The sequence below is a fragment of the Paroedura picta genome, chromosome 4, assembly GCF_049243985.1.
Source record: "Paroedura picta isolate Pp20150507F chromosome 4, Ppicta_v3.0, whole genome shotgun sequence".
Lineage (NCBI taxonomy): Eukaryota > Metazoa > Chordata > Lepidosauria > Squamata > Gekkonidae > Paroedura > Paroedura picta.
This window is the reverse complement of record NC_135372.1, coordinates 2105720-2127338: the sequence shown is the minus strand read 5'-3', so window position 1 is coordinate 2127338 and position 21619 is coordinate 2105720. Positions and strand designations below refer to the sequence as shown.

Below are 21619 nucleotides of genomic sequence, written 5' to 3'. Positions count from 1 at the left end.
AGTCGCGCAGGCGCGGTGAGGCGTCGCGCTTTACGGCTGGCGAGGGAGGCCCGGCGCGCGCCAGAGCAGCTTCCGCGCCTTCGGCCGCCGCCGCCATGGAGATGCCGCCCCCCCCTCCGCTGCCGCCCCCCCCGGAAGGTGAGGCCCAAGGGCGGGGGGGCTCCGAAGTGGGGCGGCGTCGGGAGGAACCCCCCATCCGGCTCCCGGGGGGGGGCTGGATCCGGCCCGGGGGCGGGGCTTCCCTGAGGGGTGGGGGGTCGCGTGGCCCCCCCCGCCCACTTCTCCGCGCGGCTCCAACGCACACCCCTGCGAGGGAGGCCAGTCGGAGCCTCTGCGGGCGGGAGAGTTGGAGAAACCCCCGCCCAGAATTAACCCCCCCCGGGGGAGAACCAGCTGCAGAGGATTTAACCCACCCTTTGTATGCCGGGAGATTAATCATCATAATCATCATAATGATGAAGAGCGGGAGGTCAGGAATTGGGCACAAAAACCTGGCACGTGCGGCGTTGCTGGGAGGAACCCTCCAGGGCCAAATGCCCGTGTGTTGAGAAGACCCCCCCCCCCCGAAGCACAGAGGTCAAATATCGTCTAGGCTCTATTTTGGGGAGGCCTCACGACAGTCCTGCTAGGTAGGACCGTTTCACCGCTCAACGCTTGTCCTCTCCACAGAGAAGGGTTCCCAGGTCGGCCGAGAAAGGGCAGAATGGAAGTCCAAAGAATAAATGACGGTTCCTTGGCAGAAGTGAGGTTGGAAGGGGCAGGGTGTATGTATGTATGTGTGGGTGTGTGTTCTGGTGCAGAACTCAAGCTGCAGCCAGATAGAAGTCCAATTGGAATCTTAGTTCTGAGTAAGCAAGCATAGCCTCTTTTAGGTTCAGAGTTTAGCGAGACAGAACAGTGTTCCCGGTCAGCATGTGCAGTCAAACATGGTTGCGACAGCATCTTAGGGGCCATGCACCTGATATACCAAACCGTGCCTTATCCAGAATTGTGTCCTTTGTTTGCCATGAGATGACGTGTTCCTCTTTTCACCTCTCCAGACCAGGAGCTGCGCAACGTCATTGACAAGCTTGCTCAGTTTGTGGCACGGAATGGCCCCGAGTTTGAGAAGATGACGATGGAGAAGCAGAAGGAGAATCCCAAGTTTTCATTCCTCTTTGGGGGTGACTTCTACGGCTATTACAAATACAAGCTGGCCTTGGAGCAGCAGCAGTGTGAGTTGGGGTGGAGAGGAAGGCAGGGGGCTTTGACAACACTGTTTCCACGCTTGCCTTGCAGCACTCTCTCGCCCAATATGCTCCTTGGTTGCTCCGGGGTTGTTACTCTGGGCTGATCCTGCATTGAGCAGGGGGTTGGACTAGATGGCCTGCGTGGCCCCTTCCCACTCTGGGATTCTATGTTCTGTTCTCTGGCTTCTTAGGGCTGTACCTTACGTGTGCCTTCCCTCCCCAACAGTGCTGTGCAAGCAGAGCCAGGACATAGAGGCTGCCCCACAGATCCAGTCTCTGCCTCAGCCATCCCTGCCCCCTGTGGCAGCCCCCATTCCCACATCTCAAGGGACCCCCTCTATGGAGGAACTCATCCAGCAGAGCCAGTGGAACCTGCAGCAGCAGGAGCAGCACCTTTTGGCTCTGAGGCAGGTCAGTGGGCAGGCTCTGTGTGGGTACTGTGGGTGCCGTGGACCCCCTGTGAGCCAATGCCAAGTTGTATCTATGTGCAGCCAAGGCGGTTGGTGAGAAAGAGTTTACCTGGAAAGTAGGATTCCCAATTCCCCCTTTTGTGCATGGTTTAGAAAGTGGCACAGCAAGGAGCGTTGCCTTTCTGGGTGGTGCACTCCATTTGCAATATTCTTAAGTCAAAGCTGCTTCCATGAGTCTTGGGAGACATGCCCCCAGAACAGGAAGAAGTGGCCGCTATTCAACTCCGCCTGTGGTGGGAGGTTTGGCTGTGGTCATTCCTGGGGAAGTGGAGCTGGGAAGTAAGGCTGTAGGGCTGGGCTGGTGATGTGCTGGCACCTTGAGCTGGCTTGCTGGGAGGCTGGAATTAACATCAAATAAACAAAATAGTCCTGCAGCCATCTCCGGCCACAGCAACTGGTCAGGGATGGGGTTGGCAGGTTATGGAGACCACAGCCCTAAAGTCACATCAGTGCTTGTTTGAGATTTGGGTACCCATGTTGCTTCCAAGGACGGAGAAGGTCCATGCCAGCCAGGATGCCATCCAGGGGAGCACCTGCTGTAGCCGCCCCATGAGAGTGCCAAAGTTCAGCTGAGTTTCTGGAAGGGAGCTTTGAGCCTGGGGAGGGGAGACCGAGTGCCTCTTCCCAGCTTGGCTCATGGTCTTCTCCTGAACGGTTCCCTTAGGAGCAAATCACCTCTGCGGTCGCTCTGGCTATAGAGCAACAAATGCAGAAGGTCTTGGAGGAGACCCAGCTGGACATGAATGAATTTGACAATTTGCTGCAGCCGATTATCGACACGTGCACAAAAGATGCCATCTCGGTAAGTGACAGCTTTTGGAGGCTGGCAGCACAAGACTCATGGCAGGTCTTGGCAGAGTGCCTTCTATTGCTTGGAACTGCAGGGGGGGGGGTTTGAGGTGAATCTCGCAATTCCAAAGAGGGGGGACCGGAGCTACCAGTCAGTGGGGCACTGCAGAAGGAACGCTAGTGTTTGGAGCAAATCCACGAGGACTGGGTGCTCTGAGCTTCCCTTCTGGGCCTTTGTGCTGGGTGGGGGGGGGGTGGGGAGCAGAGAGCAGTGGAGCTTGGTCCTCTTTTGCCGAGAGTTGCACCCGGGTCCGGGGCTCCGTGACGAGGCGGCCTATTCTGCCGGCCTGAACCTCTCAGCCCTTCCTGAGCTTCCTTTTGCCCTGCTGGTTGGCTGGGGGTCTCTTGCTGCCTTTTGGGTTTGGATGCCGCTCCCCAGGCCAGGGTCTGTTCATGTCGGTTTTCGTCCCAAGGCTGGCAAGAACTGGATGTTCAGCAACGCGAAGTCTCCCCAGCACTGCGAGCTGATGGCCGGGCATCTGCGCAACCGCATCACCGCCGACGGGGCACATTTTGAGCTCCGACTGCACTTGATCTACCTGATTAACGATGTGCTGCATCACTGGTGAGGAGGACGGACTCTTGGTGCAGGCGGAGGGGGGGGGAGAGCCCTCGGTCTCAGCCCAGCTCTGGGCCCCGGGAGCTGCCTGAGTTTGCTGCCGCTGAGTTGGGACCCGTCCTTTTGCCTGCCTTCCAGCCAGCGGAAGCAGCAGCGGGACCTGCTGGCAGCTCTGCAGAAGGTGGTGGTGCCCATTTACTGCACCAGTTTCCTGGCTGTGGAGGAAGACAAGCAGCAGAAGATTGCCCGGGTGAGCCTCCAGACGGGGCCCCTCCTTCCTTGCCGGCCGCCTAGACTGGGACCCCCTGAACAACCCGCCACCCTTCTCTCTCTTCCGCAGCTCCTCCAGCTGTGGGAGAAAAATGGCTATTTTGATGAGTCCATCATCCAGCAGCTGCAAAGCCCGGCCCTGGGGCTCGGCCAGTACCAGGTAAGCCCTGGGAGGTGGTCATCCTCGTGGCCGTGGCCGTGGGGGGGGGCTGCAGTGTTTGTCTAGAAGGTGATCCTGCAGCACTGGGGGGTGACGGATGGAGTCATGCTGTTGTTGCTGTGACGAAGCGACCTCCCCAGAACAGCGGTGGCTAAATGAACGGAAAGGGCGGTCTGTGGAGACGCACCCTCGGAGCCACATCTGGAATTGCGGGGCCACCCTCTCGTCTGGCTGAATGGCAGCTGTCCGGGGGGGGGGCTTTTCCCCAGCCCTGAGATTCTTTTTAATGGGGCTTCTGCTCCCTGACTGAGCAGTGGGCATTCCCAAAGGGAGGCTCCCTCCCACTGCTGGCCCCCAGAGATGACTCAGGATGGTTCCTGGCCCACAGGAGAGAGGGCTGCCCCTCATGGCTGCCCAGGTCCTCTCCTCTGGCCCTCCTAGCAAGGAGTCCCCTTTGGTTTTCCCCTCATGTAGCTCGAGGGTCCTCCTCTTTTCTGCAGCTAGAGCACCCCCATGATTGGGTCCTCTTTTGCTTCAGAGTGTTTTCTCTGCATACTTAAAAGACAGCTGACTGGCTCCTTTCCCTGGAAGGCCGTGGGGGCAAACAGAGCAGCAGCTCTTTGTGGGTGGGCAAGATGGCCGCTGGGAACTCGGAGCTCTGCCTGGCAAACCGTGACAAAGCGTATCTTTCCTCCACACCTCGACCCGCCACTTCCTGTTTCGTCCTCGTAGGCCACCCTCATCACGGAGTACACCAGCGTGGTGCAGCCAGTCCAAATGGCCTTCCAGCAGCAGATCCAGAACCTGAAGACCCAGCATGAGGAATTCGTCAACAGTCTGAGCCAGCAGCAGCAGCAGCAGCAACAACAGCTGCAAATCCCACCCCTGGAAAGCGAGGGGAAGACGGCCCCTCCGGTCCCAGCTGTGGCTCCGGCCCCTGCGCCTCCTGCAGCAGCTGCCATCTCACAAGCAGGTGTGCAAGGGGGGGAGGGGGGTCTGGTGATGCCCCTCCCTCACCAGGCGGGACCTGGAGTTGCATCCTGCCCAGACCCTCCGGAGGAGTCAAAGGCTGGCTGGCAGTTGGCCAGGCCTTGAATCAGCCCACTCTTTTTTGCAGAGGATGGAAAGGCACCACTCCCCCTCGCAGGCTCCGCTGACTATGACGCTGCGGCGGCTGGGGGCCCGGATCCTGCCGCTCCAGGGCCTCGGGGGCCTGGGCCTCATGAGCACATTCCGCCCAACAAGCCCCCCTGGTTTGAACAGCCCCACCCTGTGGCCCCTTGGGGCCAGCAGCAGGTACTGGTGTGTGAGGGGGGAATAATTTTGGAACCCTTTGCAGGTGAAGCTGTGGTTTTCTGCTCCCTGCGTCTTCTACAGTCTGCCATGTTCCTCGTTACTTACGCCTGCCCCCGTTTCTTGCAGCCCCCGGATCAGCCGCCATTCCCCCATCACCAGGGCCCTCCGCACTGCCCCCCCTGGAACAGCAACCACGAAGGGATGTGGAAGGAGCAGAGGGAACCCGGGTGGAACAACCAGCGCGAGGCCCCCTGGAACAACCAGCCTGACCCTGCCTGGAACAACCAGTTCGAGGCCCCCTGGAACAACCAGCATGAGCAGCCCCCGTGGGGCGGGGGCCAGAGGGAGCCCCCCTTCCGCATGCAGCGTCCCCCGCACTTCCGGGGGCCTTTCCCCCCTCACCAGCAGCACCCCCAGTTCAACCAGCCGCCGCACCCCCACAACTTCAGCCGCTTCCCGCCCCGCTTCCTGCAAGAGGACTTCCCTCCTCGGCACCCCTTTGAGCGGCCCCCGTACCCCCACCGCTTCGACTACCCCCAGGGGGACTTCCCGCAGGGTGAGTGGCTGGGGCAAGAGCTCGCGATGGAGCGGGCTGGGGGCGCACTGTTCACTAGGACTCCTGCTGGATTCAAGGGGGTCGCCGGGTTGGTCTGAAGCAGCACAATAAAGTCAGAGTCCAGCGGGGGCACCTTGAAGACCAACTGAGATTTGTTCAAAGCTCCCGCCTGGAATAAATCTTTGTTGGTCTTAAAGGTGCTCCTGGACTCTGATTATATTGTAGGACTCTTGCTAGTTAGTCTTCTGACTGGTGTTTCGAGCTGCATGAACTTATTTATTGATTTAGATTTTGATTTTTGTACCGCCCTTCCCTGCGGCTCTGGGCGGTATAACACTGTTAAGGAGGAAAGAGCCTGTCCATGGTTTCAAGGTGAATCCTGAACAAAGCCCTCCTCTCTTTTGTGGGATAGAAAGGGGACCCCAAAGTGCCCCATGGAAAGCTGCTCACAACCCCCCCCCCTGCCCCCCAGTATTGTTGTTTCTGAGCAAAGGTTTGTTTCATCTGATGGGAAACCCCTTACCTGAACAAGATTCGGTGGTTCTCAACTGGTGGGATGGGAGGGAGGGGGTTGGTTGGTTCCTAACCGTTGCTAAGAACTTATCCTCCCTCCCTCTGTGTCTGTGTGCAGGCATCACCTGCCAGCTCTGGCCACAGATTTGCCTTGCCACGTATCGTTTTGTGTGCCCCTAGCAGCTGTGGGCACTGTCTCCTCCCCCTGCCCCCCCCCCCAAGCATCTTGGGCATCGTGCTTCTCGCTAGCCCTGTCTGGCGTCTTCTGCCATCTTTGCAATGCCCTGAAAACGGACCATCAGTGTGAGGCAGGGGGTGGCAAGAGGGAATGGATCCCCTTTCAAGAGGAGATGCTGGGCAGAACCAGGATTGTGGCTGTTGTCCTGGGTGAGGGGTCAGGAACCCAGAGGTTGAGCTGCAACAACAATATTAAAAAATCTTTACGAATATTTTCTAACCAAAGTGCACCGATTCAATATATTAAAAACATAGTAAAGGACAAAACCTTTTCTGGCACACCTGGGAATGCACTCTTGATGTACAGCTGGCAAAAGCTGAGAGGGGGGGGGGGGCTCAGAGAGGACGCATTTTAGAAGTTGGGCTCCAAACCAGGTCCTTTAGAAACACCAGTGGGAACTACACCAAAGAGCTTTTTCTCTGCCCCCCAGCAAGCCTTGAGATTTTGATCTTGTACAAGAGAGCATCTCACCTAATGAATTGACCCCTGAGGAAGATTTTTTTAATATTGTTGTTGCAGCTCAACCTCTGGGTTCCTGACTTTCTGTCCAGGTTGGGTTTTGGTTTCCTTTTTTGGTTTTGCATTGTCCTGTTTGGAGGTTCAGCTTTTGCTGTGTGTCGCCCTTGATGGTTTGCCCTTTGGCCCCCTTTTCAGGAGACCACCTTGAACGACTGTCTCTCCCTGCAGAGATTGGGCCCCCTCATCACCACCCTGGGCATCGCATGCCCCACCCTGGAATCAGCGAGCACCCTCCCTGGGGTGGCCCACAGCACCCAGACTTTGGGCCACCCCCGCATGGGTTTAACGGGCAGCCTCCTCACATGCGCCGGCAGGGCCCCCCTCACGTCAACCATGACGACCCTAGCCTGGTGCCCAACGTCCCCTACTTCGACTTGCCGGCTGGCCTCATGGCTCCCTTGGTCAAAGTAAGCAGGGGCTGCTCGGGGGCAGTGGGTGGGGAGGATCTGTGTTAACCAGGAAGCCCTCTGATTTCCTGCCTTTGGCCCTTGGACCTGAACGCCGGGCCTGGAGGTGTCTGCTGTGCCTGTCCTTGTCTCTTGGGCATGGAGGGGGGTGCTGCCTTTGGGCTGGGGGTCTGGAAGAGGTGCTGCCTAGTTTGGGCTGGGCTGGGCTGGGCTGGGTCAGGGCTGCCTCACCTCTGCTTGCTGGAATGCCCCCACTGGGATCCTTTGTGGGACAGGCTTCCTTGGGATTCCTTTTATTGTGGCCGTGACATGAAGATGGCCTTGTGTATTTTCCAGCTGGAAGACCATGAGTACAAGCCCTTGGATCCCAAGGACATCCGCCTGCCCCCACCCATGCCCCCCAGTGAGAGGCTACTGGCTGCTGTGGAAGCCTTTTACAGCCCACCCTCCCATGACAGGCCCAGGAACAGGTAAGAAAGAGGAGCCTGGGGAAGACCAGCCCCGAAGATCCAGCTTGGTGTCGTGTTTAGGAGTGCGGACTTCTAATCTGGCAAGCCGGGTTCGATTCTGCACTCCCCCACATGCAACCAGCTGGGTGACCTTGGGCTCGCCACGGCACTGATAAAACTGTTCTGACCGAGCAGGAATCTCGGGGCCCTCTCAGCCTCCCCTCCATCTCAGGGTGTCTGTTGTGGAGAGAGGAAAGGGAAGGCAATTGGAAGCCGCTTTGAGACTCCTTCGGGTAGAGAAAAGCGGCATCTAAGAACCAGCTCTTCTTGTTCTGACTCGGGGTGGGAGGAGAGCTTGTCCAGCGTGTGATGCTGAGCAGCAATCTGCCTGGCTCAGTTTCCCCTTCTTCCTTCTTCCAGTGAGGGTTGGGAGCAGAATGGGCTGTACGAGTTCTTCAGAGCCAAAATGCGTGCCCGGCGGCGGAAGGGGCAAGAGAAGAGGAACAGGTAAGAACTGTGGCCGTGGGGCCTTCCTAACCGAGGGTCTTGGGAACAGAGAGCCACTGTGACAGGTGCCGCTAAGGGGTGGGCGTGTGCCCAGGTTCCCCTACCTACCTCTAGGCAGATCTGGACCTCCTGGGGATGTACAGAGACCTTGTTCTCTCCCCCGTTGCAGTAATTCTAGTATCCCCTCCCCCCAAATCTTTTCTCCCTTTTGGGTCTCTATTTCCTTTTGAGGACAAAGAGCAAAACCAGAAGGGGACAGCTGGAATTCCCTGCTGGGTCATGCAAAGCCTTGTGGGTCTTCTTGAGGGCTGGGGAGGGGTCAGAGGGCTTTTGGCCTGCCTGGGCAGCATCAGCTCCTGTTGGCCTGCTTCCCCGAGCTCAAATCTGCTTGCTGCCCGGCTGGCCTGTGCCTGTCGCCCTGCCTGCTTGTCCCCCTTTGCCTTCCCTGATTTGTGGTCCTCCTCGCCCGGGGCAGTGGGCCCTCCCGTTCTCGCAGCAGGTCGAAAAGCAGGGGCCGCTCCTCGTCCCGCTCCAATTCGAGGTCTTCAAAGTCGTCCGGCTCCTACTCAAGGTCCCGGTCCAGATCCTGCTCTCGTTCCCGCTCCTACTCCCGCTCACAGTCCAGGTAAGAGGAGGCAAGCAGCGCATGACGCCTTCCCTTCTGGGGAGGAGCGGGGAGGGAGGCGAAGGCCACGACCCGGCTGTTCGCAGCGCATGTCTCCATTGGCCCCGGGAGAGGGGAAGGGGCAGGCACTGCTCTCTGGCTCGCTTCAAGGGCTTCTCGGAGGGTCTGGAGGACTGCCAGCTTCGGGGGCCGGTGCAGAGAGGGCCACCCTTTGGCCGTAGGGCTGCCCTCGGGGAAGAACAAGGGGGGCGGCTGATGCTGAACTGGGAGGTTGCCTGTGCTCAAGAGGACGGAACGGACTTTGTGTCGCTTGCTGCTTTTCCAGGAGCCGCAGTAGATCCCGATCTTCTCGGAGCCGCTCGCGGTCTCGGTCCCGCTCCAAATCTTACTCCCCTGGAAGGCGGCACCGGTCCCGATCCCGCAGCCAAACACCTCCGTAAGTCCCCTCCACTCATCCACCGTGAAAGATGGTGCCAGGAGCTGAGCAGAATGCACCGTGGGGGGTGGGGGGGTGGGGAGTGTGGCCCAAGCAGGTCAGACTGCCGCACGGGGGGCTGCTTGTGCCGCTGGGATCCCAGCCATTCCGGCTTCCTCAGCAGGCTGGTGAGCCTCAACCCAGACTTTTGTCGCCCTCAGCTCGTCAGCTGGACTGGGTTCCAGCTCTGGGGGTCATGTCTCTGATTCCAGGCTGGGTGAGGAAAACAAAGGACACCAGATGCTCGTGAAGATGGGTAAGCTGCCCCATCTCCTCCCTTCCTGCTTCTCTCAAGCCAGAGCCAGACGTTGCTTTCCCTTTGCAGCCCCACCCCAGCACTGCCATGTGCTCTTCTAGTCCCGGCCCCCTGCACTGGAAGGTCAAGCCTGGGGCGGTTTAGTACCAGCGACTGCAGAATGTCTCCTGGGTGGCTCTCAAAGGGGCCGGATGACCCCTCGCTTGAAAGGGGCCTGCTGGGGGGCACATGGGTACTTGTGGTGGTGCGAGGGTCACTCCGCCCGGCCGTTCCCCCACCCCCAGTGGTATACCTGCAACCAGAACTGAGTGGGACAGTGCTGGCTCTAGGATGCAGCCAGCTGATTCGGAGCGCTGCGAGGTGCCAGAGGTGGGGTAGGACCCGAACTCTGAACTCTCAGTGCTCTTGCGTATGTCGGGAGCAGCCCCGCCTTCCTCCGTCTTCCCTAAACGGCTGGAGTAGATCAGCTGCTCTCAGTGGGGTTTCAGTTCCTGACCCTTCTCCCAGCACAGGGTGGTGTGCCTCCGCGTTCCCTCTTCCATGTTACCCTCACAACTTGGCAGGTGAGGCTGGCAGAGAGGGCAACTAAGACCCAAGTTGCTTTGTGAGCTGTTAACGGGTCACCAAGATCCTGATCCGACCAAACTGCCCCTCATGTCAGATACGAAGCGAAGGCGAAATGCCGGGGCATCCTTTGCCTGTATCCCAAAGGGCCACTCTGGTTTGTCTGGCTCTGAGGGGTGCTTAATACACGCAGGGCCTGTTCAGCACAGCAACCCATTTGGGGAGGCTGTGATTTTGACAGGGACAGCAGTTTCTGGGTTCAGCCCATTCATTTACGTACCAATGTGGATCCAGAGAAGAAGAAGAAGAAGAAGAAGAAGAAGAAGAAGAAGAAGAAGAAGAAGAAGAAGAGTTGGTTCTTATAGGCCGCTTTTCCCTACCCGAAGGAGGCTCAAAGCGGCTTCCAGTCGCCTTCCCTTTCCTCTCAGTGGGGTTTCAGTTCCTGACCCTTCTCCCAGCACAGGGTGGTGTGCCTCCGCGTTCCCTCTTCCATGTTACCCTCACAACTTGGGCTTTCCTTGCTCTCCTCTCTGTGAGGTAGGCCAGGCTGAGAGGGTATGACTGACCCAAGATCACCTAGCAAGCTTCCATGGCAGAAGCCGGATTTGGACCTGGGTTCCCCATAAATCTGCTTCTACTTACAAATAAATAGTTCATTGTGGAGACCCCCTGCTGTGAGCTTGGGTCTCCTCTGCCGCCTACCAGGACACTTCAGCATCTGCAACATCTTGCCGTCCCGGAGGAGGGCTTCCTTCACCGGAAGTGTGCTCTCTAAAAATCGCATCCTCCTGCATTGCTGACCTAGATGCCTCCCCCAGTCCCCTTCTCCCCCCCCCCCCTTCCATGGGCTGATCCCGGGTGGCTGGGCAGGGAGGGAGTGGTGCTGGGAGGCTTCCCTGCCTTCATGCTCTTCCATTCCAGGGTGGAGCGGCTCTGGGGGCCTGGGGGCCAAGGAGCAGGGCATCCAGGATCCCATTAAAGGAGGAGACATCCGGGACAAGTGGGACCAGTACAAGGGCGTGGGAGTGGCCCTGGATGACCCCTACGAGAACTACCGGAGGAATAAGAGCTACTCCTTCATTGCTCGCATGAAGGCCAGAGATGAGAGTGAGTGACTCCGGGCAGGCCTGGGCTGGAGGCCCTACAGAAGGGAAGCCCCTGTCTGCTTCTCCCAAGGTCGCTCTTTCCCTGAAGGGAGGGGCACCCAAACCCTTCTGAAGGTCGGAGGGTGCTCTCCTGCAACAGCCTGAGGAGGCCTGTTGTTCTTCCTCTCTTCCCCACCCTTGACACAGTCCTGTTTCCTTCCGAAGGTTAAGAGGAGTGGAGGGAGCTGCTCGGATGGCTGTTGGATGTGAGGAGAGATGCAGCAGCAGCAGCAGCTGGAGGGGTACTCAGTGCTGGAAAGGAATGGAATTCTTCAGGCATTTTTGTACTTTTGTACATACCTTCCACGTGTGAACTGGAAGGACTGCTGTAGACTCCACCGCCCACGCCCACCCTAAGCATCCCTGGAAGCTGCCTCCCCAGACCCTCTTCTTGGCAACTGAATGGCAGAGGGGTTAGTCTGGAGAAGACCCCCTCCTGCTGGGCTAGTAGCAGCCTCCCAACCCCCCCCCCCCCTGAAAGGGAGAAGCAGCAGCTCTTGGAGGCCCCCAAGGAAAGCCCTGGGCTGCCATCCCGTCTTCACTGTTGCCTCCTAATAAACAGGTTCTTTTTTACTAAATGAGGACTTGGTTTTATTTGGGGGAAGGGAAAGGAGGGGGAGTGCAGCCCCCAAACAAACATTTGGAGTGTCCAGCAGTGAGATCTGGCCTTCAGCTCAAGACGCCCTCGCAGGGATTGGCAAGCAGAGCCTCTTTGGATTAATTCCCTTCATCTGGTGCCAGCGTTCAGGTGCTGAAGAGCTCAGTCCAAAGGCATAAAAAGCCGGCCCTCTAGCTCTGCGTTTCCTCTCTTGAGGGCCACAAAGGTCTACGCTGCCCCTTGCTTCTGTTCTTCCAGCTCACGCAAAGCTTGCTCCAGGGTCAGAGGGGGACACTTGTGGCTGTCAATATACTGCAAGGGAACAGAACAGGTTGGAATCCTGAGCAAGGTGGTGTGTGTGTGTGTGTGTGTGTGTGTGTGTGTGTGTGAGTGAGTGAGTGAGTGAGTGAACCCCTCCCACCCACCCTGGGTTGCTGCTGTGGGCGTGTAATGTGACTGCATCCCCGTACCTCGCCAGGTGTGACAGCCCCTCCCACGACTGGCACTGCAGCCAAGCACATGTTGAGTAGCATCCTGCCCTCAACCATGATGTCAAAGCAGGTGCCTCAAAACACTGGCACACCCAGCACCCCTGAGATCCTGCTGCTTCTCATTCCCCCTCCCCTCCCACACAGTAGTGGAAGGCTGGTATAGACTCCTAGAGTTGGAAGGGGCCATGTAGTCCAATCTCCTGCCCAATGCAGGATCCATAAGGATCTGTCCAGCCGCTGCTTGAAGGCTGCCTGTGAGGGGGAGCTCAACACTTCCTTAGGCAGTTGATTCCACAACTGAGCTACTCTGAAGATTTTTGCCCTGATACCTATCCAGTACCATTCTACATGTAGCTTAATCCCATTACTGCAGGTCTTCTCCTCTGCTGCCAACCAGAACCGCTTCCTGCCCTCCTCTGACAACCTTTCAGGTACTTCAAGAGAGCCACCCTGTCCCCTCAACCTCCCCTTCTCCAGGATGAACATTCCCCAGTCCTTCAGCCTTTCCTCTCCCCTAGGCTCTGTCCTCACCCTTGTCTCTGTCCTCTGAACCCACTTGATTTTGCCCGTGTCCTTTTTGAAATGAGGCCTCCAGAACTGCAGACGGGACTCCAGGCGGGGTCTGAGCAATGACATCTTGTGATTTTGATGTGATGCTCCTGTTGATACAGCCCAAGACTGCATTGGCCTTTTCTACCGCTGCATCACACTGCCTGCTCATGTTTAGCTTACAGTCCTCTGATACCCCAAGGTCTCACACCGCCCTGCTCCTTATTGGATGGCATCATGTTCTCATTTGCCCACTTTCCCAGCATGTTCAGATTGCGTTGAACTTGTATCTTCTGGGGTGTTCACTAGCTCTCCCATTTAGGTGTCATTTGCAAATTTGAGTAGTCCCTCCACCCCACTCGTCCAGATCATTGATAAAAATGTCGAAAAGTACTGGAACGAGCTCTATGGCTCCCTGCTGCTCACCTCTAATCCAATGAAATGCCATTGACAACAATTCTTTGGGGGTGGTTTTCTAACCAGTTCCCTCTCCACCTAACCCTCCGAAAATCCAGTCTGCAGTCCTCCAGTTTCCCCATCTGAACATCATGGGGCATGTCCCACCCGCTTCCCTCCGCTGACCCACAGGAGGGGTGGAGTCTCGGGGCCAATTCCAGGGAGGGAGGCTTGCTACCTGGGCCCTCTGGCCCTTTGCCTCTTCCATGATGATCTGACTGTCCCTCCATGCTGCAGCCTGCTTTGGCTTTGGCCAATGTGTGGCTGGCATTCTGGGACTCAGGGATGCTTTTTTGGCCCTGGTGGTGCGGCTGGCCCTTGGGCCCTTCCTTGTCGGCTTGGTTGAGAGATCAGTGGCTGGGGAGCTGCCGCCTTGTGGCACGGGTTGATCCTTCTTCATGGTGCTGGTTAGGTTCCCCTCTGGCTTGTCCGCCACTTTCTCTGAGACCACCATGGTTTGGGGAGCCAAGGACCGAAGCTCTGGTCTGTTCCCAGAGTCTCAGCTGCTGCCCTGATCCTTCCTTTCACCTTTGTTTCTTGCACCTGAGGTGGGGAGGACGCAGGTGGGGGCTTCCCTGGGGCTGCCATCTTCTTAGAAGTGATCACCTTTGCAGCAACCCATGGCCCTTTTTATATATATCAAGCTACAGGCCAACCAGACTGGAAGGATCAAATTTATCTACTTAGCCCTGCCTACCTGAGTGAGCAGAGATGTAACCTTAGACCCTGCTGAAGGTGAACCCCTGGAACTGCCCCTCCTCCTAGTAAACTGGAGGTCTAGGAACATCCGCTCGCAAAGATCCGGGGAGAGCCCCTTCCGTCAGAGGAGTCTTAACCTTTTTAGCCCCCTTTCCCCAGCAAGATTTCAGAAGCCAGGGTGGGCAGAAGTGGCAGTGCTAACATCACTCCCAAAGACCCCATCAGCGCTAGAGTGGCGAGAGTTGATGAGGTGAAGGAGGTGGGGACCCCAGGGGGAAGTGACCATGTCCTCATAGAATTCCTTTTGAGATGGGGAGCCAAGGAAGCTTGTAGCTAGACACGGATGTTGGATTTTCGTAGGGCAAACTTTAATAAACTCAGAGACATGAAGAGTGTCATATGGCACTGGTCAGACCACACCTGGAGTACTGTGTGCAGTTCTGGAAGCCCCACTTCAAGAAGGACGTTGATAAATTGAAAGGGTACAGAGGAGAGCAATAAGGATGATCTGGGGCCAAGGGACCAAGCCCTATGAAGATAGGTTGAGGGACTTGGGAATGTTCAGCCTGGAGAAAAGGAGGTTGAGAGGGGACATGATAGCCCTTTTTAAGTATTTGAAAGGTTGTGACTTGGAGGAGGGCAGGATGCTGTTTCTGCTGGCTGCAGAGGAGAGGACACGCAGTAATGGGTTTAAACTACAGGTACAACGATATAGGCTAGATATCAGGAAAAAAATTTTCACAGAGTAGTTCAGCAGTGGAATAGGCTGCCTAAGGAGGTGGTGAGCTCCCCCTCACTGGCAGTCTTCAAGCAAAGATTGGATACACACTTTTCTTGGATGCTTTAGGATGCTCTGGGCTGATCCTGCGTTGAGCAGGGGGTTGGACTAGATGGCCTGTATGGCCCCTTCCAACTCTAGGATTCTGTGATTCTCTGAGACGGGCTGTATTCTCCCCCTTGCAAGAGGACAAGCAGGTGCTGCTGACCCTACGTGACTGGATGTGCTTTCAGCTTGGAGCCAGAACTGATGAGAGCGATTGGATCAGCAATGAAGCTGACCAACATGACAGCTGAGGGCCTTGGGAACACTATTTGGTTGCCAGATCCACCCGCACATGGGCTGGAGCTGCCAAAACCCCCAGGTGAGGCCACCTGTTCTGGCTTTCCCAGGTAGATGCCTTGGAAAGAGAGATGTAAATTATCCCATGTTTAGAAGTGAAGGATTTGTCTGTCAGCATTGAAATGCTACGATGAGCAAGGGAGTCAGTCACTGAGAGAAAAAGGAGAGGGCCAGTGGGGCAAATACCCCCATCTGCAGCTGAGAGACTGTTTCAGATTATTGTTAGTGATAAATTCTTTAAATAAACATGCAGGATTTTAAAAATGAAATTTACCTTCCAACACGGAAAGCTACTGTGAAGGGTCATTCTAAAGGCCTCGTCCAGTCTAGCGGTGCGAGGCCCTCTTTGCTTCTTGGGGCAAAATCTGCACTCTCCTCCGCCCACCCTGGAGTGGACGGTGCCTAAATCTTACCCTCTTGGCCTCTTCCAGCGTGTGGTAGTGGAATTCTTCTGCCTCCAGCAGGGCCACCAAAGAGAAGTGAAGGCACCGGCTGGCCTCTATAAACTGCCGGACAAGCAGCAAGTTCTGCTTTAACATGTCGTTTAAGGCCGACACGGCAGGACGGTATGTTGTCAGTTCTGCAAGCAGGAGACACAAGGCGGGCCTAAGAGGAATCCCCCCCCCCAAGAAACTGGAACCATTCACAAAATGCTGCCCCAGCCTCCCACTGGCCTCTGGGGGCTCACTCTGTCAAACTGCTTGGCACGAAGGTCGTGGCTCCCAGATCTCCCCTGGATTTGTGCCATCCCGCCACGAGAAGCAGCTCTTTCCCAGGACGGCTGGAGGTCAGCCTTAGGTCACCGGTTGCAAAAGACTCTCCTCCGTGCAAGGAAGACCCGGACGGATGCAGTTCCTAAGCGGAATTACACCTTCCTAAAACCTTTTTGTGCAGGGTGGGGGAATCTTCAATTGTCAGGTGATCACAGCTGTGGCCAAGCCAAAGCTGTGTGTGTGTGTGTGGGGGGGTGTCTCCTGGCAGGGCAGTACCTTCCAGGGCATCCATGCTCACAACATAGCTGCTGGAGGTGGGGCCTCCAACAATCCCGTCGATGGCGGCAGCAGCAGCAGCAGCAGCAGTGGCGGCAGCTGTGGAAAAGACCCAAAGAATCTTGATTGGCAGGCAAAATGCCTGGACTGACCTTGGAGCACAAGGCCTCCACTCTCCCCACCCCGGACTTACTTTGCAGCCCACGAGGAGGCGTGTGTGAGGAGCTGTCCGTCTGCACGGCCACTTCCTTTGTAATGATCGGCCTTGCTGACTGAGACCTTTGTGGACCTGCCAGGGGCTGGCGGGGGGAGGGTGGCCCAGGGAGTCCAGCCTGCGGAGAGGCGTCCCGTAAATCCTCCAGGGAGGCCTGCCTCGGTGTGTCCTCAGAGAGCGATTCAAAGGCTTCAGAGTACTGTGCACTAGCGAGGCTCTCTGGCTCCCCACTGGAAGGCCCAGCAGAACATCCGCTCAGTTGCTCAGAGATTTCTGTCTCTCCAGGATCCTCAAGTGCTGCAGCGTTCCCCATGGGGGCGCTCGGGGGGTCAGCAAGAAACAAGACTTGTTCCTGTTCTGTGCTCAAACTGCCAGGTGCCTCCATCATGGTTTCCTGGGGGGGGACGGGGGGGGCGACACACATTCTTCCATGAGCACAAATGCAACCACAGGTGGGTGCAGAGTAGACTTGCCAAGCACACCCCATTCCTTGCAGCTGGAACCTCAGGGGACGTTCTCCTCCTGCTGCAGCCCCTCCCACCTGAAAAAGAGAGGGTTGCCCACAAATACCACCAAAGTCTGAACGTTGTCCAATACTCTGTATGTTGTTTCTTTTGGCCTGATGTTCTCCCTGGCAGCCCCCAAACCTGAGCCCAGCGGTAGGACAAGAGTGGCCTTACCTCTGCTGTTAACCCTTCCTTCTGGATAGCCATACTGGAGGCCAAGTCAGCAAGGCTCAAGACCTTCACGTGGAAATCTGCCAGGAGGGGGGTTTGGAGAGAGAGACTGTTCCTCAGTAACGCAGCAACGAATCCACCAAGGCTTCTTTCTGACCCAGTGCCCACCTAGCCCTTCCCAGAGGCCCCCAAGTCCTGGCATCACCCGGCCAGAGCGTTTGGAGCCATCTCTACCAGAAGACTCTCCTTCCATCTGAGCTGTTGTCATAGCCCTGCTTCATTTTGGTTGAGGCTGTGACTGCCTCTGAGGCAGAGTTTGAGACTTCCTTGTGAACATACAGGGAAGGCTTTTTGGAGGGCTGAAAACACTTTGGAAGAGGGATGACTGCTGAGAGCACAGCCCCCCCCCCTCCTCACGAGGAGCTGCTTGATTACAAGATGGAAGGCAGGGCACCTCCCTCCAGTCGCTTCCCCTTTTGGAAGCCATGGTCTCAGCCTGCCCTCCGTGCACTGGGTCTCTGCAGAGGCCCACAGAGCAGTCCCTAGAGGGGCTAGCCTTGGGCTTGCCTTTGCTGTGGCATTTCTCCTCCTGTGGACCCACGGGACTCACCGCTGCTGGAGGAGCCCTGACTGTCGGCCGCACCCAAGAAGAGCTCATCCAGAGACCTGATGACACTTCCTTCCGACAGAGACCTCCCACTCCCTTGAGGGGACGCTTTTCCTGCCAGGGGGCTGCTGACGGACGGAGACAAGGAGGGTGAAGTCCCCCTGCTGCTTGATGGGGAGGGAGCTCTGTGGAGGAGCCTCTTCAGAGAACCTTGACCAGGTGAAGACAGTCTTTGGCTGGGAGGAGAAGTAGGTGTTCTTGAAGGCACCTTGAGTCGGCTATTTTGGAAAGGCTGGAAAGGAGTGAAGAAGGGACACATGTACTTATTTCACTAATACATTATGCCTTTAAGTAATTCAACATTGAGGCAGATTTGATTTGGACGTTTTTATCAGTTGTAACCTACCCTGAGCCTTAGGGGAAGGGTGGCCTAAGAACAGAAAAGTAAATAACACTGAAAGAAAATGTCCTCCTCAACACAGAACAGCCAAACCACCCCTCTCTTGCCGGGCAAGTGCTAGTGGAACAGGACAGCCCACTCAAGACAACACTCTTTTAGCGGATGCAGGTGAATAAAATCAGAGTCCAGTGGCACCTTTAAGACCATCAAAGATTTATTCAAGGCGTGAAAAAACTGTCACAACTAGTCATAACAACCCTGCCAGTAGCCCAATAGATCCTGCCATAGTCCAGTGCAACTGGATCAGTGCCTCTCAGGCAAGCCATTGCATTCTTCAATCAGCTGCAGGAATGGCCCTACAGCTGGGAGCCCCATTCTGGCTGCTGTAATAGCCTGGGGGGGGGGGGGGAGAATGGGTCAAATCTGTGGGGCCTCTCTCAGCTGCTTGTGGGAGGTTCCAATTTCTACTAGCTCAGCTCCCAGCAGTGCCTTGATGACGGACTTGAGTAAGCTGCCCAGCCAGAAGGGGCTCTTTCGCCTGGCAGGAGCACAACTTGGGCTCACATTATTAACCCTGTAGAGGCAGCCCGGCCCATCCTTGCAGGAGAAACCATTGTGTCATTATCGGAGGGTGACAGCCAGTGCCTTTCCAGGTGATCCAGTCAGGGCATGAATGGATGAGCACTCACACAGGTCTTGCTGCATTTTGGCAGCGATGGAGCAGATTCCTTGTGGGCTCATTCTAAAGAGAACATGGGCATGAGCAGGACAAAAGAAAGTCAAGTGAAGACTTGAGCTGACCTCCAGAGGCCCTGCTAGAACCTGTTTTGCTCAGGAAGGCTCTCACAGAGGCACACCAACATCTGAACACAGTTCCAGTGAGGCACGGGGAATTTCAGGTTTCACTTCCTAGCAAGGGCTTTCCAAATACTACCAGATAAAGGGCTTGAAATCACAAGCTGTCCTTATCATGCTGAGCTAGGCAGCCACTAAAAAACAAGGTTGTTTTAAGGGCTCTAATCTCAGCAAAGTGTTGCCAAGAGAAGTACAAATACCCGCAATCCATTTTCCGGTATGAAACCAAAGCTGCTGAAGCTGCAGTCGTCTGCCAGGCCTACCCCCAGCCTTGGATGATGCTGACCTGCCTCTTATATCTACCAGCAGCATCCAGGAAGCGTCCTGTGTCTTCCTTCACCCTGCCAAGGCTGGCTCTCTTGCTTTGAGGTGTGTTCCTGCTTTGGTCTGCGCCAGGCACCACGGCCTCCCTTGGCTTGGCCTCTTTCTTGAGGGATCGGAATCCACCTGCTTCTTGTTCCGGGTCTTGGCTTGACTTGCTCCAGGAAAGCTCATCGCCCATCAACATCTGTTGTGCAGCAGAGCTGTTGGGGCCCAACCGATCCTTGCGCCTCTGGATCTTGCTCTCGATGTGTGCCAGTTTACGGAGAACGGCATTTACCCTTCCCTGGGAGGCGGCACTTGGGCTTGACCTTGCTGCAGGAGGGAGTCCAGTCTGTCCAGCCCTAAGGCTCACGTGGCTACTGCTGCTGGTCTTTGGCTTCAGAAACCGGCTGTGGGGCTGCAGGAGTGCCATGTCCATCAAGCGCTCACTCCCCAGCTCACGGGCCCTCATCAGGGTAAGGGATAGGAAGAGGCAGCAGCTGCTTCTTCAGAGGGCCTGGTCAGAGGGCTGCTGCCAGGCGCTTCCTGTGGCCAGGAGGTAATGGTTTTGTAATTCCTAAGAAGAAAGGAAGAAGGAAGGAATGATCCATGACCGAAACCTACAAAGTACTCCATGAACTCAGAAGCACAACCCTCTGTTGTTTTATTTATTTATATTTAAATTTGTATACTGCCACTCTCAGGAGTACTGTCTCGTGGTGGTTAACAATAAAACAGTAAAATCACAATATTACAATATAAACCCCCCTAAAATCCCCATACAACAAATAAACAAATAAACAGATGGCGTCCTAATCTGAGCCTCCGGCCTCCTATAAATCCCTTAACACTCAGCCTCATTGGTCAGTCCCAGGGACTGTGCTGATATCCGAAATACTGGGAGCAGGGACCATGGTCTTAGAAAGCAGGGTGGGATCCGCTGATGGCAACTCTGATTCCCTGGATAAGAGTGCAGCAAAAAGCTGCTTAAAATAATCAAAAGAGCCAGCTTGATGTAGTGCTTAAGAGCGGTAGCTTCTAATCTATGACAGCCAAGTTTGCTTCCCTCCTCCTCATCCACATGCAGCCATCTGGGCGACCTTGGCCTAGTCACAGTTCTTCCAGAGCTCTCTCAGCCCCACCTACCTCACAGAGTGTCCTTTGTGGGGAGAGGAAGGGAAGACGATTGGAAGTTGCTGGGAGACTCCTTCAGGGCCTAAAAACCCACTCTCCTCCTAGTTTTATTAGGAAAAGAAACAACTTGGGACAGAGAGATGGGGGAGAGACTGTCTAACTGTCCAACTGTTGCGCCTGATGGGGAGGCAAGCAGGAAGGGAGCAGGAAATCTCCAAATGAGCCCATCAGGGCGCAGGAGGCTGGCTGCGAAAAGCCCGGCAGTGCCGGACCTCAATGCCTCCAGCAGCGTCCCGGCTCGCGCCCACCCCGTTGTTGCCATGGCCCCGCGGCTCCCAAGGCCGAGCCCCGCCTGCACTTCCGGCCAGTCGCTTAGCAACTGAAGTCTGCGTGCCGCCCCGCGCTCTCATTGGCGAGGGACAGCCAATCGAAAGCGATGACGTCACGAGGGGGCCGTGCCAGGCCATTCGAGCGCCGCCCCGAGCCTGACAGGCCTTCGGAGACAGTGAGGAGCAGGACGACGGGCCTACCAGCGCCGGCCTTGAGGCAGGAGGGGTGGGACTAACCGGCGTGGGGGCCAATGAGGGCAGGCCCGGCCAACGGCTGCCCTCTTGGGCGGTTGGCCGGCCGTTAGGCGAGCCTCCTCCGCCCTCCGGATTCGCCGCCAGATGCAGGCTGCCGACGGGGTGCTCCTGGCCGGGCCCTTGCTGCTGGCCCTGGCCCTGCCGTCCTTCGGCACGCTGTATTTCCGGGAGCAGTTTTTGGACGGAGGTGGAGGCCTGAGGCGAGGGGAGCGTTTCCACGAGCCCCGTTGCCAGCCTCCCGGTGGGGCCTGGAGATCTCCCGGCAGGCCTGGAGATCTCCCGGCCGCGCAACTGCGACCAGTCCTTGGGGATAGAAGGGCTGCTTCGGGGCCAACCCGAGCCTGGGGGAGGGAAGAAGGTGACCCCCAAGGGACCCTGGTATGAGGTGCCTGCTTGGCTTGTAGGAGGGAGGCAGAGTCCAACATGGCCTTGAGGCATCCTCTGCCAGCAAATATTGCTAGTCCCAATGAGCCATGGAAGCCAACCTGAATTCGCTTAAGCTTAAAGTAGTTTTAAGTGGTGGCAAACAGTATACACACACGCAACACCTGATGATAGCCAAAATTGTAACTATCAAGGGAGTAAGGAAACATACAAGACTAGTAAAAAAGCCCATTGTATCCTAAATACAATGGGCGCTAGGAGGCTGGAGTAAAAGGTGGCTTACCGGTTGCGGCGTCTTCTGGCTGGCGGCCATTTTCTTGAAGTTGGCTGTGTGTATTCCGAAGCAGGGGGCTCAGTTGTGCTGCGGCTTGACGCGGCGAGAGGCGCTTCGCGAAGCGCCTCCGACGCGTCAGGCCGCCGGCCAGGGAGCCCCCGGCAGTCGCGCGAAGCGGCGCCGCGGGCTGTGTTAAGA

The 21619-nt window shown here is 56.7% G+C and overlaps 3 protein-coding genes across 11 annotated transcripts in view; 2 read left to right on the top strand and 1 right to left on the bottom strand.

The window, feature by feature from the left end:
* On the top strand, positions 1-11665 carry CHERP (calcium homeostasis endoplasmic reticulum protein). Of its 3 annotated transcripts, none has more exons than XM_077331486.1 (18): positions 1-138; positions 1041-1214; positions 1456-1640; positions 2364-2501; positions 2962-3113; positions 3246-3357; positions 3448-3537; positions 4270-4510; positions 4655-4833; positions 4960-5389; positions 6795-7066; positions 7403-7536; positions 7936-8022; positions 8498-8647; positions 8973-9083; positions 9335-9378; positions 10864-11049; positions 11253-11665. In XM_077331486.1, exons 1-18 carry the CDS (start codon positions 96-98, stop codon positions 11255-11257), a joined length of 2733 nt encoding a protein of 910 aa, XP_077187601.1. In that variant the 5' UTR covers positions 1-95; the 3' UTR covers positions 11258-11665. The 3 variants fall into 3 exon arrangements, with proteins under 3 accessions (XP_077187601.1, XP_077187599.1, XP_077187600.1); XM_077331484.1 differs by having other exon boundaries at positions 9284-9378; XM_077331485.1 differs by lacking the exon at positions 11253-11665 and having other exon boundaries at positions 6828-7066; positions 9284-9378; positions 10864-11057.
* C4H19orf44 (chromosome 4 C19orf44 homolog) lies at positions 11661-20531 on the bottom strand. 5 transcript variants are annotated; one of them, XM_077331489.1, is made up of 8 exons: positions 20192-20531; positions 19029-19622; positions 17491-17779; positions 16884-16960; positions 16183-16597; positions 15990-16110; positions 15414-15580; positions 11661-11997 (listed from the first exon to the last, which is right to left on the bottom strand). In XM_077331489.1, the coding sequence occupies exons 2-8, from the start codon at positions 19515-19517 to the stop codon at positions 11990-11992; spliced, it is 1566 nt and encodes a 521-aa protein (XP_077187604.1). In that variant the 5' UTR covers positions 19518-19622; positions 20192-20531; the 3' UTR covers positions 11661-11989. The 5 variants fall into 5 exon arrangements, with proteins under 5 accessions (XP_077187604.1, XP_077187603.1, XP_077187602.1 ...); XM_077331488.1 differs by having other exon boundaries at positions 15990-16088; XM_077331487.1 differs by having other exon boundaries at positions 15990-16597.
* A 256-nt stretch (positions 20532-20787) lies between these two features.
* Positions 20788-21619, top strand: part of CALR3 (calreticulin 3) — a 32183-nt gene continuing 31351 nt past the window's right edge. For all 3 annotated transcript variants that reach the window (XM_077331493.1, XM_077331494.1, XM_077331492.1), the window contains exon 1: positions 20788-20950. In XM_077331493.1, the coding sequence (XP_077187608.1) occupies positions 20848-20950 (103 nt within the window). In that variant the 5' untranslated portion in view covers positions 20788-20847. The remainder of the gene's footprint in view (positions 20951-21619) is intronic.